Here is a 19497-nt window from a genome sequence, read left to right as displayed (position 1 = left end):
CTTGACTTCCTTGGTGATGAACAGCAGTATGGAAGTGTAAGCTGAATAAACCCTTTCCTCCCCAATTTGTTTCTTGGTCATGATGTTTGTGCAGGAATAGAAACCCTGACTAAGACAGTCAGTTAAAATTTAATAAGAGCAAGCATCAAATTTTTTAGTCCAAAGTTTCAAAGTCTTTCACATATCTCCCACATAAATGTTCTAAAAAGCAAAACGCCACATGGGCAGGTTTAACCAAACACTACTATTACTTTTCTGTGAGAATTTCTGTCTTAGTTTCTGTCTTCCTGTTGCTCAGCTTCACTTCCTGACTTCCTGTTGCTCAGCTTCACTTCCTGACTGGTTCCACTGTGGTGTGATCATCTATTTCAATGCCTTATTTCTTCAATTTTGAAAACAATGTTTTCTCTGTCCTATTTTTGGGGTACTTATAAGAACTCAGAGTTGATAGAATTTAAATTTTATTTTATTAAAAATTTGAATATTTTAAAGTTGGACACTACACTACATTTAAAATGAGATTTGGGGACACAACGTAGAAAACTACAGATGAAAATAATGCCTTTCTCTTACTTGCTCTTTCGTGTGAGTGTGTGTGTGTTGGGGGGGGGGGTTCGGGGGGTTGGTGGTGGTGGTGGTGGTTCATGTCTCGTCTCAGTTAGACTCCCTGTTGCCAGAATAAGCAAAGTGCATATGTATGTTTAGATCCAAGGCCTCTGTAGCATCATAGAAGGCAACACTGGGCAGGAACACAATGGTTTTTTAAACATTATTTTTCGGTTAGTACACATTCACAAACCTTTTACTGTTGTCAAAAACTGTATCCACTAGTCCAGTTCTATTATGTGGTTCTCTGTGGAGCCATACTTCATAATTTAACAGTGTGGGCATTTGAAAGCCATTAATTTCTTTAAAAAAATGACTGTAGGGACATAATAACAATTCCAGTCCTACTTATGAAAGTTTGTTTTAAGTGATATGTGAAGTCTAATGAATCAACAATGGAATTGATAAACCAGTTAGCTGGCATATTATATGAGGCAAAAAAAATCTCAAGAATTTGACTTAAGATTGCAGCAATAACTTAAAGAAGAATGGACATTTCAGGCCACACCTAAATTGTAGTACTAAGCTTCACAAGCAACTGGAGTAACATTTAAAATATTTTATCATAGCATGCTGTAAAATTAAACCATCCTAGACAGCTTTTTTTTTTAATTTCATTTAATCTTTTTTTTACACTCCAGATTTTATCTCCCTCCTGGTCCATACTCTGACTGTTCCACACCCCATATCACCTTCTCTCTGCCCTCCCTCTCCTTGAGGATGTCCCTAGCCCTCAGCACCCATCCCACCAAACCTTAAACTCCTTGGGGCCTCCAGTTTCTTGAGGGATAGGTACATCTCTGACTGAACCCAGGCCCAGCAGTCCTCTGCTGTAGATGTGTTGGTGGTCTCATAGCAGCTGGTGTATCCTGTCTGGTTGGTGGTCCAGTGTCTGAGAGGTCTCAGAGGTCCAGGTTAATTGAGACTACAGGATGGCCCTCCTCCTGAGCTTCTTTCAGCCTTTCCCTAATTTAACCACAGGGATCAACAGCTTCTGTCCACTGGTTGGATGTAAATATCTACATTCGACTCTTTTAGCTGCTTGTTGGGCCTTTGGAGGGCAGTCATGATTGGCCCCTTTTTATGAACATTCCATAGCATCAGTAATAGTGTCAGGCCTTGGGGCCTCCCCTGTCACTGGACCTGCTTTTTCTCAGGCTCCTCTCCATTTCCATCCCTTCAGTTCTTTCAGACAAAAACAAATATGGAACAAAGATTTTGACTATGGAATGGCAACCCTATTCCTCACTTGATGTTGTCTTTCTGCTGGAGGTGGGCTCTTCACATTCCCTCACCCCACTATAGGACATTTCATCTAAGGTTTCTCCCTTTGAGTCCTGAGATTCTCTTACCTCCCAGGTCTCTGGCACTTTTTGGAGGTCCCCCCACCTCCTTGAAGTTGCCTGTTTCCATTCTTTCTGCTGGCCCTCAAGGCTTCAGTCATTTTTACCCCACCCAATACCTGATCATGTTCCCTTCTTCCCCTCCCTGTCCTCTTTCCTACCCAGGACCCTCCCTCCTTACCCCCTCCTGTGATTGCTTTCTTCTCCCTCCCAAATGGGATTTAGGCATCCTCACCCTTCACTTGTTAATCTTTTTTAATTCTGTGGACTATACCCTGGGTATTTTGTACTTTTTGGCTAATGTCCACTTACCATAAATATCCTTTTGGGTCTGAATTATCTCACTTTTCCAGACAGGTGTTTTAATAAAAGTTCACATAGTAAATAAGTCACATGTAGTCCACTTAGTGATAAACGTTGATAGAAAATCATAGGGTATTATTTCTTGGTTGTTTCATTGCTTCTTTTATATAGCTTGATGTATATTTCTATGCTGTATTCTTTCTTTTTTTTAGTGGATATTTTATTTCTTTACATGTCAAATGTTATCCCCTTTCCTGATTCCTTCCCAGAAACCCCTATCCCATCCCTTCTCCTCCTGCTTCTATGAGGGTATGCCCCCACCCATCCACCCACTCTTGCCTCCCTGCCCTTGCATTTCCCTACACTGGGGCATCAAGCCTTAATGGGACCAAGAGCCTCTTCTCCCATTGATGCCCAACAAAGCCATATATATATATATATATGGCTGGAGCCACAGGTCCCTCCATTTGTACTCCTTGGTTGGTGGTTTAGAACCTGGGAACTCTGGTTGATTGATATTGTTGTTCTTCTTATGGGGTTGCAAACCCCTTCAGTTCCTTCAGTCCTTTCTCTAACTCCTCCACTGGGGACCCCATGATCAGTTCAATGGTTGGCTGCGAGTATCTGCCTCTGTATATGTCAGGCTTTGGCATAGCCTATCAGGAGGCAGCTATATCAGACTCCTGTCAGCATGCACTTCTTGGCATCCACAATAGTGTTTGTGTTTGGTGACTGTATATGGGATGGATCTCTAGGTGGTGCAGTCTATGAATGGCCTTTCCTTCAGTCTCTGCTCTATATTTTGTCTCTGTTTTTTGCTCCTGTGAGAATTTTCTTCCCCCTTCTAAGAAGGATGGAAGCACCCACACTTTGGTCTTCCTTCTTCTTGAGCTTCATGTGGTCTGTGAGTGTATCTTGGGTATTCTGTATATTGCTGGTATGCTAGGGTATTAAGCATACAAGGATTAATACTGGAATATTTTTTCACTGAGATATAATTTAGGTATATACACATAATAGTCTTGCTTTTTAAAATTGCCTTAACTCACACCTTCTCTGTTAGTTCACTTTTCTTTACTGTAATGGGATATATGAGATAAAAAATTCAAGAAAGAGAATATGTTGTGATTAACAGTAAAAAATAGTTTCATGACTTTCAACCAAGGTGGGGTAGTATGCCAAGGAGTACATACTTCGTCATGGTAGATCAAAGCTGCTCATCTCACTATGATTGGGAAGTAAGAGACAAGAGGCCAAAAAGGAAACATAATTTTTCAGTCCTATACACTTGCTGACTTACCTCCTCCAGCTAGTCCCCACTTCTTAGCTTCCATCATCTCTCAGTGCTCATTAGGCTGTGAATCCATAATTGATTTATTTCACTGATGCAGCTAGAGCCCTCAGGATCCATTCACCTCCCCAAAATTCTGCTTCTAAATGTAGATATTTCATGGACCACCACTTACAATACACTAACTGTAAGTAAATATTTCTTATCCAAACTCTATCACACCCTGGAAGGCAGAATGCAGGGTTGTTTATTTCATTATCAGTAACTTAACAGTAGAAACATAAACATAAATTACACCTGCTATTTGTCATTTATGTAAAATTCACAAAGTACTATGTGATAGTCCACTTATTGGTTTCTTATTAAGACCAGAAAGAGAGCTATCTTACTGTACAAAATGCAGAGCCTATGTCCAGGAAAGTTAAATAGCCTGCTTAAAATTGAGTACCTCGCAAATGATGACGCCAGAGTCAAAACCTCATCAAATGTTTTGCAATAAATTATATTTCCTGTTCCTTGGATAGTCACTGGCATGTCCGGCAAGACTGAGCACTCAGTAAATATGTGACACTGAATGACTACATCTATCCTGCTCTCCATCTATTCTTGCTATCCCTCCCTTTCTAAAAAACTCACAATGAAAATGGTTTTAATAAGCAGTAAGCTTAATCTCTATGGTATCAAGTAACTATCTACAATAAGAAGTGGCAATCAAGCTAGAGCCAGGTGTGCCACCATTTGTTTTCTTTGGTTGGTGATTTAGTCCCAGGGAGCTTGGGAGATACTGGTTAGTTCATACTGTTGTTCCTCCTATGGGACTGCAAACCCCTTCAGCTCCCTGGGTACTTTCTCTACCTTCTTCATTGGGAACCCTGTGCTCCATCCAATGGATGGCTGTGAGTATCCACTTCTGTATTTGTCAGGCACTGGCAGAACTTCTCAGGAGAGAACTATATCAGGCTCCTGTCAGCAAGTTCTTGTTGGTATTCACAATAGTGTCTGGTCATCAATGGGAGGAGAGGCCCTTGTTCCTGTGAAGGTTCTATGCCCAAGAATAGGGTACTGTCAGGGACAGGAATCAGGAGTGGGTGGATAAGTGAGCAGTAGTAGGGGGAAAGGGATTAGGGGATTTTCAGGAGGGAACCTAGGAAAGGGGATAACATTTGAAATGTAAATAAAGAATGTATCTAATGAAAATTGAAAAAAAAAAGAAGTGGCAATAAAAATTAACATTTTTTAAAGGAGGGGTTGACTTCAAAATGTGAATAATTACTTTTTGAAATGATGTCTCATACAGTGATGTAATAACCTGGTCTCCCAATGTAGAGGAATATTTGGGTGATGAGGCAGGAGAGGTGGGTGGGTGGGTGAGCACCCTCATAGAAGCAGGGTAAGGGGGGGATGGGATAGGAGGTTTGCAGAGGGGAACTGGGAAACGGGATAACATTTGAAATGTAAACAAATAAACCATTAAAAAATAACTGGTCTCTCTTTAGTAATTTATATCTATTGAATTTCTCAAGACGATAACTCTCTTTTATGTGAAAAGAACATTGTTATTTATTTTTATCATTTCTGTTTTTGTTTTTTCAATGTTAGAACCTGGGTCCAGGAAAGAAAACACACATTTTAAAATTAGCTGTAAGGTTATCAAAGTTTGTTGCAATGTAAGTGAACTAAATTAATAAAGAGGAAATGAATGTGAGCTCAAAGGTTTTCCAAACTCTGAACTGTGCTCCAGGCCAGGCTTGACTCTGTTATTTTTGGTCTCTGTATTGGTGTGCTTGCCATTTCTTCCTCCTTACACTGCTGATTTAGGGAACCAATGATAATTTCTATAAGCGCATCATAATATTTGTCATAGCATTATATTAGAACAAAATCAACAATACTCAAACATTTGGTCATTTTGTTGTTCACAATCATTTACATTCATGTGTCAATAGAAACCATTTACAAGGCCCATTAACTCAGAATCAGAACACAGGACTATTCCAGGTGAAGGTTAAAGACGTAACTATGCCATAAAACATTATCCTTATAGAAAATAATGATATAGCTTTAAAATAGTCATTGTCAAACTATGTCGTGATTTATCATTTTTTTCTTTCTGTGTGTGATGGTCTTCCCTGCTGCCCCTAGAAATACCACAGATGGTTGGTACCTGTATGCTGACAGTTCAAATGGGAAGTTTGGTGACCTTGCCGATATTGTTACTCCTGTCATCTCACTCATGGGACCGAGGTGTACATTGGTGTTCTGGACTTATATGAACGGTGCTACGGTGGGCTCTCTCCAGGTACTTTACAGTCAAACTGGGTTTGGAACTGCCTCTATGAACACGCGTACAGCATAATTTGTAGTGTAATTAAAGCAAGTGGAAACATCATTAGCATCACAATGAGATGCTGTAGGAAAAGCTGTTTCAGAGCTGGACATTTTTGACTGGAAATTATTTACTTTTCCTGAAATGTACAGCTATTTCCTGTCCAGAGATTGAGGCTTTTGTGATATGCTGTTTTACACTGGGACATGCCATGTTAATGGTCAGCATCTGTGTTGAGAGTATAATATGATAAAGTGGACATGGTAATTGTGTGTTTGCAAAGCTACAATCTCTGGGATAGTGGTAATACTACATTTAAAAAAAAAAACAGATTTCTTTTCAACTGGTTTCCTTAAGAAGAAACATAACTCTTAAATTATTAAGTGCAATGAGTGTTTCAGATTTCAGTTACAACCTCAATATGCCCATTAAGTAGAGATCTCATTTTTGCTTAATTGCATACTGTATCAAGTCTTAACACAAACTACAAAACACTCCTCATTTTTCTAGTGCCTTTCACATGAATATTTTCTTACCCTTCCTCAGATATCTGGGACCTAAGAGTTTTAAAATGATGCAGTTGAGTCATTTTTTAAAATGTCCTGCAGGTTGACTTTGCCCTGTATATTCTTTGCTATGGCTTCATCTCACATGATGTTATAACACTAACTGTAATTGGTTTATGGTTATTGGCTTTGTTTGTTTTGTCTAATTTATATTAATGGGTATGTTGTCTTGATACTCAACGTCTTGCAAAATTTTACTCTGACCCCATTTTATTGAGCAGTCTTTGACTGAAGTAATATATTTTTTGCCACAACTAATTTACTATGACTAACTAAGTGTTATTTAACTCAATTATTCTGACTATATTTCTAGTTTCCTTTTATGTCTTAAATCAAAACATTCTTAAGTAATTTTTATCAACTTACTATCTTATATTTATATAAAATGCATGATTAAAATATTTATATCAGTGTAAATAACACACTTTTATATTTTTCCAATGTGTTAGTCTATTAAATTAGCATTACTTGGATGCCTAGACTGTCTCACATTTAATTACAAGACAGTCTGGGAACCAAATGCTATCTTTTGACAAGCCAAATCATATTGTAAGCATTTTTCTTTTCTTTCCTTTATTCTTTTCTTTATTTCTTTCTTACCAAAGTAATCAATCAAAGCTTCTTTTGCCCAGAGAAATATCTGAAATTAACTACTTCTAGTTTTTGTCAAATTTTTTTCACCTGACCAAAACAGAGAGGTTCCATCAAACCATGTCTACCCAATATCCTGCCTCCATTTTGGATATTGTTTGGTAGAGAATTGTATGTAAGATTACTTGTTGATTATACATGGATCTAGCTGAATTTTATAGAATCACCATTATATTTTACTAAATTTTATTGCTTATTTGTTATTTTCCAGGTAACCATGTATCAACCATGTATCTACTCTCAAATACCCAACTTAGTTACCTTTAATAGTTTTAAAACAGTACTGATTGAAGAAATACATAAATGAAGGCTATCCTTTTAAATACTATTAATATGGCTCCCTAAGACTCTTGTGTATGTATTTACAGTAACCTATGATACTTGTGTGTTGGGTTTTTTTTTTCACACAAGAGAAGGAAACAGGCTCTGGCAAGCTAAACAATGGCTTTTTCAATAATTTATTGAAAGTTATAGTTTTCTTTTTGTAGTAAGTTTTGTAATAATGATTCACACTTAGGAATTTTTTTTTCTAGAACTTTCAGAAAAATATTTTTTTCTCTAAACCTTGCATAAACATATATCACTTTAAAATTGCTATTGTGAGGGGTTTTTTAATGGAAAATTTAGGTTATCTTTGTAAGGCTCACCTTATGATAGACATCTTCTTTCTTTTTAACGGTGGAAGACTACTTCAGTTTATTCTCACTATCAGGCCATTATCATTATTATTATTATTATTATTATTATTATTATTATTATTATTATTATTATTATGTAAAATGATGTTTCAATGGAATTATATTTTGATCGTATTTTCCCTCTCTCAAGTTTGTCTAGATCCTCTCCTCCTGCCCATCCAACTTTAAGTTAATTCTCAAAATCAAACCAAAAACCCAATACAACAACAAAATGCCCAAAACCTAGAAAACAAAATACAACATCACCCAAAAAGAAAACCAAACAAAACCAAACAAAACCAAAACAACAAACCATGCCCAAATAAACAGCTATATATACATAAAGCTGTTAGGTCCATTATTTTTTGCCAGTATTCCTGAACATAAGTCCTGTGGTTGATATACAGTTTTGTCATTCATTAGAGAAAAATGATTTTTCTCTCTTCCAACAGGCATAAATGACAGTTCTGTTGTTAATCTTTAAATTAGTGGCTAAGTTTATATTGATTAATGCATACATTTTTGTAAGTATAACACAAAAATAGAGTAAAATAAAAACTATCACAACATTTTCACATGAAAGACCAACAAAAGGAGAAAGAATCAGACAGAGCTCCACTCATTCACATGCTCAGAAACCCCATGAAAACACCAAGCTGAAAGTCACAATATAAAGCAGGTTAGTCTTCTAGTGAGCAGTATCATAAAATTGTATTTGTGTGCATATACTCATGCATTTGTTTAATAATGTAAAGCTCCCTAAAAAATATTATGAAGGTATGATTTGCATTTGCTTTGCTTTGGGGTCTGTGGATAAAAATCCATGCCATGGAAACACAAGGAATTGAGTTGGGACCACCAGAAGCCATGTAGAAAGAACACGGTTGGGAGTTTTCCTGGAATACCAGCTCTGGCCTTGAGTAGTTAACCTAGTTTAAATCCATGAACTTGGCATTTGGTGAGAGACCAAGTCTCAAAACACCAAAGGTGAACAGTAAAGACAGGATTCCACAGAGCTTGTGAGATTTCCCCCTGGGGTACAGTGATCTTTGGTCACAGTGGAAAACTAAGATATCTAATGAAAAAGTGTCTCAGATTTTCCTCTCAAGGACGCCATGTAGGTATTAAAAACCTAAAAATCCCACATGTTTAAAGCCTAAATATTTAAAAGCCTATTACTTGATTTATCTCTCCAGGTACTCATCAAGATGGGCAATACGATTTCCAAAGTGTGGGCTCAGAGTGGACAGCAAGGGCCACAGTGGAAGAAAGCAGAAGTGTTTTTAGGCATTCATTCACACGTGGAGGTCTGTGATCCAAGGGATTTTGTAAAGAAAGATATTTGTTAATTTTTGTCTTGAATACTAATTTCTTTCTTCCTCTCATTATGTTCATTTCTTCCCATTTCCAATTTGATATGCTGTGTGAATACAGAACATTTAACAGCCCATGTGGCATTTTCCACAAAGAATGGACCATTTTAGAAAGCCAAAACTACTCCCAATTAGATAGTTACATTTCTAGGTACACTTAATTTGAGTGGTAATCATCTCTTACTCCCAGAAAGCTTCTCACATTGAAAGAATATCTCCCTAAATTCTGTGATTCAATATTCAGAAATTTTAGTACAGTCATTTCAAATGTGACTTTGAAAGTCATCTTTGAAACTTATTTTAATGGTTGAACCTTCTTATACTGAATAGACTTGTGTAATTCAAATATTTTTGGGAGTAAGTGCTGGTGTATATGCCTTTATTTAGATTTTAACATCTATAAAGTAGCACATATCTAAAATGTAAAATTTCAATAAAAAGGATTACAGTATTAAAAATAATGAATATCACAACGTGAAAAGAGATTTGCTATTATTCCCATTTTGTGGTCGTATTAAGCATTAGGAGATCTAGAGTTTGGATCAGAATTAAATTTAATTCTTGGCTATTATGATAAAAGGAATCTTGCCTATTCTCATAAACGAAGCAAGAGCCCATACTATTTATGCAGGAGAACATTCTCTTCTTTTTACTTTAAGTATGTGGAGGTGAGTTCCAGGAATTTGAAAATACTCAAGTGATAGGATCATTGTTAAATATTGCATTTGCTGTCTTGTTTATATAGCAAAGTAGGCATGGTTGTTATGTGTGCATAGCAAATATATCTATGATCCTTCTTGTTAAAGCAGCTGTTTCGATAACAGAAGCTCTGCCTGATATACATGTATACTGACTTGATACTACTCTATGTCCAATTTTCTGAAATGTTATGTAGAATAAGTGTCATATTTTCTGACTTCTCTATGACTATCTGGTTTCCTTATTAAACTTTTAGAGTTATCATTAGAAGACTAGATATTCAATTTCAATAGATATTCAGTGGAGACAAAAAAATTCTCAGCAAGAATACTTAAATGGATCTGCTCTTGACAGATATAGATTTCCAAGCCAGCTAAGATATTTATCAGTACTGTACATATAGAATATTAATACAGAAAAATTGTGTTCAAAGTATATTAAGTGGTATTTTAGTGTGTAGAAACATGGGCATAATTTTTCTGAGATTCAAATATTTTGTGCCTTGATATTTATCCAAATGTTGTGTTGATACTGATTGAATCTTTAAGTATTGATGGCATGTACCAAAGGGTTTGATTGCTGAGAAAGGGCAACAAGACCATAGTAACACTTAACTAAGACTGGCTTATAGTCAAGGGTTCAGTCCATTATCATCATGTTGGCAAACATGGCAGAGTGCAAGCAGACATCATACTGGAGAAGGAGCTGAGAGTTCTACATCTTGTTCTGAAAGTGACAGAAGGTGACTGTATACACAGGATGGAGTATGAGCATACATATGTCCTACCTCCACGGTGACATACTTCCTCTAACAACACCAAACCTATTAAAACAATGCCAGACCTACTAATAGTGCCACTCACCATGACCAAGCATTGACTCATGGGAGCCATTCCTATTCAAACCAGAACAGCATATAAACATTTACTTTTTCTTATGACTCACTCATCTCCTCAGTAACAAATCACTGAGTACCTACTGTGAGAAATACACTGAGAAGGTCCAGTGATGAGCAAACCAGTTCATGATTCTTCAGTCATATGATTCCTTTCCCTTAAGACTCAGAAAGTGGTAACCTTGACTTACATGCTGAAGCAGCATGAGAAGTCAGAAGACTCTGTGGGAGAGTCCTATATTTAAACACACATGCACATACACATGCATACAGCCACACATATATGTGAGCACTGAAGACTTTGTCATGTATTTAAATTATTTACTCAACTTAACCTTGACAGCAATCTAGCCCTATTTATACTGTAATGGGTACATATAAATTGGAACACAGAAGTGTCTGGCTGGGGTTCTCTCTGTCTCTCTGTCTCTGTCTCTGTCTCTGTCTCTCTCTGTCTCTCTCTCTCTGTCTCTGTCTCTCTCTCTCTCTCTGTCTCTCTCTCTCTCTCTCTCTCTCTCTCTCTCTCTCTCTCTCTTGCTTTGTGTGTGTGTGTTTCTGAGAAATAAGCAGTCCTGTGTTGTATGTCAGCTAGCACATGGAGTGGACATGGGTACATGGCCCCTGCCAGGGGTCGAGGCAGTAAATGCTAACTTTACATATACTAGGCAGTAGTGTTTATTTTCTCACATTCTTAGGCACTGAACATACAGACTTTAATGATGCTATGTCATTCTTAACCCCGCTGAGCCCTTATCATCCTGGTGGACACTTACATTATGAGGTATCTGTTATGGGAGTCAGACTAGACATTCTTGATAGGTCATGATTCTGTGAGTTCTAAACTTCTTGGCAGCACAGCACTGATTGACTTTTTTTTACTCACTTTATCATTTTAGATCATCTTTAGGGCGAAACGTGGTGTCAGTTACATAGGAGATGTGGCAGTAGATGATGTTTCCTTTCAAAATTGCTCCCCACTACTTAGCACAAACAGAAAGTGCACCACTGATGAATTCATGTGTGCTAACAAGCATTGCATTGAAAAGGACAAACTATGTGACTTTGTGAATGACTGTGCAGATAATTCAGATGAGACCACATTCATCTGTGGTAAGTGAAAGGGTGTTTTTCTGCTCTTTACTTGGCATTCATCATTGAAACATAAATTTTAGATAAATCTCAGTAGTAGGTGCAGCTATATTGATTTAACTGTTTAAATGGCCTCCTTTCTCCTTCTCAGTACTTAACTTTGAACACAATTTACGGAAAGCTAATGGATGGATTTTTGTTGTTGCATAAAGGTGTACAGTAATTGAACCTGAACTGGGAAGTAGGTAGAGAAACAGATGTTTACCATATGAAACAATGTGTTTGAAAAATGAGGCCAAGTTCCTATTGAAATCTATTTACATGGATTGATGAGCATGTGTACTTTTGTAAGACCCCCGATGCTGGGCCTCCGCTCAAGTCCCGGGATGAGCTGGCCAACACCCCAACATCTCGAGAGAAAACCACACCTGATGCAAACTGCAAGAGGTTTTATTATCAGCTAGCTGAGGACGAAGTCCCTCCGCCAAAGCAGGGCAGGGGAGTTCGACCTGGAGAGGTGACAGTAGGGGGCTTTTAACAGCTAGCTGAGGAGTTGGGAGAAGTTGGGAGGAGAGTTGGGAGGAGTTGGGAGGAGAGTTGGGAGGAGTTGGGAGGAGTTGGGAAGAGTTCTTCTCTTCCGGGTGTCCTTGGTGAAATTTACAAGGCAGGAGTGGGGAGTGAGTTCTTTCTGAATTTTTATCTCCGTGTCCTCGGCACAGGAAGGCAGGCATCTCTGGTTATACAGTATAGAAACAAAAAAGCTTTTTGCTGGCTATAGAGAACAAAGAGCTTCTTTCTAGCTGTATTTTTAAAGATCAGGGGAAACAAGCTTGGGGAACATCCAGGGGCTTTACATTCCAGGGGAAAATGCTCTAAGTCAGGGTCTCACACTTTCACCTATTTTAAAGGCTCACATTTGCTTACATCATAATCAGGTGTGATACATCGGTGAAGAAAATAATGTTCTGAATCCGTAAATTCATTAAAATAATAATGAAGTCTTCTACCACAATAGATACAGAGTAATTCTGTAGCGATGGTGTTTGCGTTCAACTCATTCAAGACAGTACCTATTAAAAAGCTCTTAGCTAGGATGATCATCTGTGCTCACTGAGGTTAATTCTGTATCACTGTGTGACACAATCTAAGTTTACTTCATTGTTTTATAAATGAGGTAAACATAGATTGCCCAAATGAAGGTTTATAGGTTATTCTACTGCTATCACTTCTAAGCTGGAACTGTCATATATTATATATTTGCTTCTTGAAACTAAACCTGTACTTTCAATAACAACTTTATTAGCAGAACCAGTTGTTACATAGAACTTTTAAAAAGGTTTTTATTTACTTATTTCTGCTTTATCATCATATAAACTCTTAGAGGTTAATGGAACAAACATTATTGGTGCTTATCATAGCTTAACCTACCAAAAAGACTAGATTAGTTTTCATCAAAATTTATACAACTGGTACTAAGTTGGTACTAGCATCTAAGAACTTTAATTTATGATGCATTGCTCTGCTTAAGCTACCAAACTACCATATTTAAAACTGAATCTTTCAGATAAGTTATTGAGCTGAGAGATGGTCTGGCTTGTAAAGTGTGTGCCATAGGAACATAAGGACCAGAGTATGAATCCCCAACAAGCATTCAAAAGAAAATAGCACAGGTCTGATATAGGCTTATATTTTTCAAAACCTACTTTAATAAGGGTTCTTAAATGCTTTAAACTCTGTCTAGCCCATCATCCGTGAGAGATAATGTGAATGAAAGGTCAATAGGGCAAAGGAGGCTATGGATCTGTTTAGAAGTAGTTCCTTGGGGGAGATTACAGTCTTCCTTGTCATGATAGCAACAGTCCAATTCACAATTCAGCAATGACAGTTCAATCCAGAAGAAACCATGAAGCTCTGCCAATATGCAGGAAACCGTGGCAGCAGCAAGATATCCCAGGAACACCAACAGAAGTTCTTTAGTACGTTTCTCTCTACAGAGTCATGATAAATTTCATCAGCATATAATGGCAAGGTGAACCAATGCCACACAGCATCTTCCATGATCTGTTGAGTTATCTCCTTTCCAAACATCCAGCCTCTCCACTCATGCATACACATGCATAAACAGTGCCCAGATCTCTGCACATGCATATACACATGAACACAAACATACACTGTGCACATACATACATTCATCTATAAAATAGTTATTGATACAGACTTTTCTTTATGTAACATAGATATTTGTTATTTGAATATGTAAAAACAAATATAAATGTATAAAATATGGCAAAATATGTGAATATTTTATATTGAATGCTGTATTTATATGTAACTCTTAATATCTTTCACCTTATATACTTTTTGCTAAACTTTTATTAAATTTCACATCAATGATTGTATAGTTTCTTTAATGGCATTTTCATTTGAATAAAACAATAATTAAACAATTTATTAGTTAAACAGAATAGGTATATTTTGAGTACCATGTGTAATGTGACTTTGTCATTTTAAAATATATATTTTAATGTACTTTTAATACATTAATTTCCTACTAATTAAATTTTTACTAATGGCATTCTTGCTTTAATATTATTAATATTTAAAAATTTTATCAGTTAGATAATTTGGTACTATACTAAAAGACATATGTTGAAAACTTTTTCTCAAACGTTCTTTTATATGAAGCAGCCATGGGGAAGGGTTATTTCTTCCTTCTTCTCCTTTCTCCCCTCCCATCTTCTGTCTTCTCTTCTCTCCCTTCCTCTTCCTCCCTCTCTCCTCTTCCTCCATCCTTCTGTCCCTCCTTCCCTCTCATACTCAGAACAACTGAGATTATCTCACTGCACACGTTTGTTCTCCTGAGATGGAGCCAGATTATCCTCAAACTTGCTATATGGCTGAGACTGGATTTGAACCTCCTTCCTCACCTCTCAAGTGATGAGATTATTGCAGCAAGATGTTCTCACCTTTTTCAGAATATGTTTTGTAGATGATCACATTACTAAATGCTTTGAATTTGTAGTGAGCATGTCTATGTCAGAACATAGAATCAGGGAAGTTAAATTTATTCCAGAGACTGTACAGAAAAAAAGAAAAATGTGTTTAGTTCCTTAGTGGAAGTTGCTAATAAAATGTTAAAAATATCCCCCAACCCCACCACAGACAAAGTAACCATATTTGACCTGGTTCTAAATACAGAAGTGGGATCCCCTTTATCACAGTCTTGTTTATTATAGACTTTAAACATTCTAATGTATTCCAAATCTACTGGTCTTAATTATTATATTTTAATTACAGTAGCTAGAATCTGCTTAAAGAATTATCCTATATATGCTAAAAACTTTGATGTTCTACTTAGATCTGGAAGAATAGGAAGAAACAATGAAAAGAATCACCATAGCAACTGATTTTAGAAGTTTGGCTGGCAACCAATTAGATTTTTGGCTTTAAATCTATATTTTTATTGAAATTTTTAAATATACCTTGAATATATATCACAGCTAAAGAAAATAATAACCCCTGAACCACTATTGTTTGTTAGAAGTGCACCATCTACAAATAGCACAAAGAACAAAATGGTTAACTTGGGGCGTATAGGGTGTCTGATCATAGAGAAGTTAACACATTGTAATACAAACTTATTTGTTGTCTTAATTTGATGTAACATCATATAAACTGTGAATCAAAAACCTTCAAAAAATTAAAAAGCATCTGCTGCTTTAGCATTTGAATAACATTTCGAAAATTTTAGAAATATTTCCCCAAGCTGTTTGTATATCTAACATCTGTAAATCTTTAATTTAATATAAGTGATATAAAGGTTTTTCAGAAAAACAATTACTATTTTGGCTTCCTATCATTTTATTTTATTTCATTAGTCATTTAAGATAGAGTATTGTTGAGAAACTAGCCTCAAAAATGCTGCACAGTCCAGGCTGTCACTAAACTTGGGATCCTTCTGCCTTAAACACTAAAAGTACTGGGATTTAGCCATGAAACACCCTAATGAGCTTTCTTGTCATATTTTAATTGGAAATATATTATCAGCATTTAATAGCTAGTAGAGCAGGAATTATCAAAATACTTGAATTTTGCCAACTTATGAGGAAATTTATAATACTACTGAGCAGCACTAGATTCTTCTTCATTTTCAACATGTAGGCAATATACATATAGAAACAATGGAAATTATATATTTAAACATCAAGCTAATTTCAAAACTTTATATATGTTAAAGGCATATTAATATATGCTTGGAAACAGGCTGGACTCAATTAGAAGAGAGGAAATTTTCCATTAGATAGAATTTGAAAAAAAAAAACACACACACACAAAACCCACAATAAAGTTAGGAAATGTTTTGAACCAAAGATTCATAAAACTATTTATGACAAAAACTTATGGGTCTTGTTAGGAAATACTTAAGTATCATGATAAGATGGTTAAATGTTTTCTTAACTCGGCTAACAAATCAAGAGGGATAGTGAACACCAGACTGAAAGAACAATTTTATAAATATTGATGGAACAATTATATGTTAGGTAATATATGAGTTCCATAAGTATATACATTAAATAAAACAAAAAGTTTTCTCATGGGCATATACCACACATTTCTCTTAAGTAGAAAGTATTCTCTTTGTGTAGTCAGATAATGCACAAAAATTTGAGCATCATGTCAAAGTCATTGTGTGAATATCTGGTAGCATGGCTCTTGAGAGTACAATATCTGCATGTACTCTTTGATACCATGCAAATGTCTACTTCTCTACTGTGATATATTGAAATTTCTATTATTCATGGCAAAAGTGAATATACCACTGCAGGGTGTCCTTTGGTAGTTATAAGAAACTCTGAAACATATATTGGACTTGAGTCATCAACAAATCATGCTAATTAAAATTTTAATTAAGCAAAGTATATTTAATAGATATACTCTTCAAGCCATCATAGCTGATTTGTGCTGTGTGCTATACTATAGAATAGAATCTGTGTGTCCTCGATACTTCAGCTGAGTTAGAGCTATCCAGCATCACAAGAGAGACTCTTCCTGCATATTTCTTGTCCAGTGTGACCCCAAGTTCAATGTCTCAAGTTTGATTCTTGCTCAGCATATGTCTCTGTTTCTTACAAAGTCAAAAAACTAAGCCAAATCATCAAATGTTTCACTCCATAAAAATGCATATAAAAATCTAAGCAAATAATTTGTAACTAACACATGTCACCTGACATACTAGTATCAAAATTCTCTTGATGTTAATTGTGTGTTAAATATCTGCATGTACTATTTGATTATTCTGATAAACCTGACCTTGGAGAATCACAGAAAAAAAAAAGAGAAATGACATGAATAATTTTGGAGGATGAATAATTTCTAGTACAGTAAGTGGATGCAAGAGCATCCACTGTTTGAGAGGGGGGAGAGTTACAGGTAGTGCAAATTACTTCTGGAGGGAAGAGGGGGAGATAATTATGTCAAGTTTAAGCACTAATCCCAACACTGGCTTCCATAAAGGGGGTATATCACCTTGAAAACAACTGGTGTGTTTTCAGAAACTTTATTAATCATGAGCTGGGAATAACTTTTGCTTTCTTTGGGAGATTATGTTAGAAAGTAGGTCAGGTATCATAATGTTCATAAGCCAGGTTTCCTGTGAAGGATCAACTACGCTAAGCTTTAGGAATTCATTACTGAGTGCTGATGCTGGGAAGCTTGGAGCTCAGACACCTTTCATTGTCTATTCTAAATTATCAGCACTGATCCCTGCCTTTCCTTATGAAGTATTTTGCATAACATGGTAGCATATTATTGTCCAAATTTTGCACAATAGGGAAGAAGAATTCATGTGTGTGCTATTTCTATTGTTCCCTCAAATGCTTTGCATATGTAAAATTCATTTTAAGTTTTCAAAAGATTGACATCATCAAAGAAAGTTTTTCAAAATATTGTGCCCTAAAATCTTTTCATAAGCAAAACACTATTCTTTCAGTAGATGATTGTCTTAGTCAGGGTTTCTATTCCTGCACAAACATCATGACCAAGAAGCAAGTTGTGGAGGAAAGGGTTTATTAGGCTTACACTTCATGCTGCTGTTCATCACCAGAGAAGTCAGGACTGGAACTCAAGCAGGTCAGGAAACAGGAGCTGATGCAGAGGCCATGGAAGGATGTTCTTTATTGGCTTGCCTCCCCTGGCTTGCTCAGCCTACTCTCTTATAGAACCCAAGACTACCAGCCCAGGGATGGTCCCACCCACAAGGGGCCTTTCCCCCTTCATCACTAATTGAGAAAATGCCTTACAGTTGGATCTCATGGAGGCATTTCCTCAACTGAAGCTCCTTTCTCTGTGATAACTCAGCTGTGTCAAGTTGACACAAAAATAGCCAGTACAATGATATTTTTAAAGAATTTTAAATTTTAATCCGTGTGTTGTGAGTGCTTTTTATGTCTGTATATGTACCATGTGTATAAACTGTTAAGAAGGCCAAAAGAGGGCATTCTATCTCCTGGAACTTCGGTTATAGGTGATTGTACATCTCTGTGCGGGTTCTGGAAACAGAATTCAGGTCCTCTGCCAGAGAAGCCTATGCTTCAAACCAGAGTCATCTCTCTAGCCCCAGAACCTAATTTTTAAACACTGTTAGCAAAAATATTCATTTTTATGTTGTTATTATTGTTTGATAAAAATTACAAGGAAATTAGAAACAACGACGTAAGTAATCACAAATTCCTACTGAGATTATTGTCATTGACAATAGAAACTATATCATAGTTCATGACAATAGTATTGGTAGTTGCTTTTCCCCCAACACCTAAACAACATTCACTATTGTATCTATTTTTATTCCTGCTCTTCTCATGAGTATGAAGTACTAGTGACTATCAATTTGTATTATCCTTAGTTCCCTTAGTTGTACTAAGCTTCATTTTCATGTGTTTTTTGGTTTTTTTTGTTTTGTTTTTGTTTTTGTTTTTTTTACACAAACTCTGTAAATAGCAAACTCTCAAAGTTTGACACAAACTCTGACTTAAAAATCTCACTATGTACCTCTGGCTAACTAGGAACTCATTATGCAACTAAGATGACTTTGAACAGAGATCTATGTGCCACTGCCTCTTAAATGCTGGGATTTAGTGTATGTGTGTGTGTGTGTGTGTGTGTGTGTGTCTGTGTATTAGAAAAGTTCCATATTTTCCTATAGCTACCCATTACTCTCATAGTATCAGGCCTACCCTTTATTTAATTGCTTTTTTCATTATATTGTCATTCATATCCATGTCAAAACATTGTAGTAACTCTAGCTACATTGAGATCCCCATCTCGTCTGTTGATTTGTACATGTTCTGTTGTTTAGCTCCAGCATGCCCCTAAAAGATTCATAAATTAATATTTGGTCCACAGCAGGGACACACAGTATTTCTTTACTACACCATCGTGGTAAAGAAATAGAATAGCAAAAATCATAAAACCTAGAAGGAAGTCTGAGTCACTAGGAAATATCCCCAAGAACATTGCAATACTTTGTTTTCCTCCTCTTCACTCTGTCTCTCTCTGTCTCTCTCTGTGCTTCTCTATGTATTTGTTATCTATCACCTATCTTCTACCTATTAGCTTTCATGTATGTATGTATGTATGTATGTATGTATATATCTGTCTATCAATCCATGGCCAATTGAAC

The 19497-nt window shown here is 36.3% G+C and overlaps 1 protein-coding gene across 1 annotated transcript in view; it reads left to right on the top strand.

Moving 5' to 3' along the window:
- The window catches only part of Malrd1 (MAM and LDL receptor class A domain containing 1), a 745053-nt gene that overhangs the window by 314099 nt on the left and 411457 nt on the right, over nucleotides 1–19497 (top strand). The window contains exons 21-23 of the mRNA XM_021156265.2: nucleotides 5686–5842; nucleotides 8960–9070; nucleotides 11627–11840. Of these exons, the coding sequence (XP_021011924.1) occupies nucleotides 5686–5842; nucleotides 8960–9070; nucleotides 11627–11840 (482 nt within the window). The remainder of the gene's footprint in view (nucleotides 1–5685; nucleotides 5843–8959; nucleotides 9071–11626; nucleotides 11841–19497) is intronic.

This window comes from Mus caroli, unplaced genomic scaffold, assembly GCF_978045245.1.
Source record: "Mus caroli unplaced genomic scaffold, Mus_caroli_1 scaffold_2, whole genome shotgun sequence".
NCBI lineage: Eukaryota > Metazoa > Chordata > Mammalia > Rodentia > Muridae > Mus > Mus caroli.
This window is presented reverse-complemented; position numbering and strand designations above follow the sequence as displayed.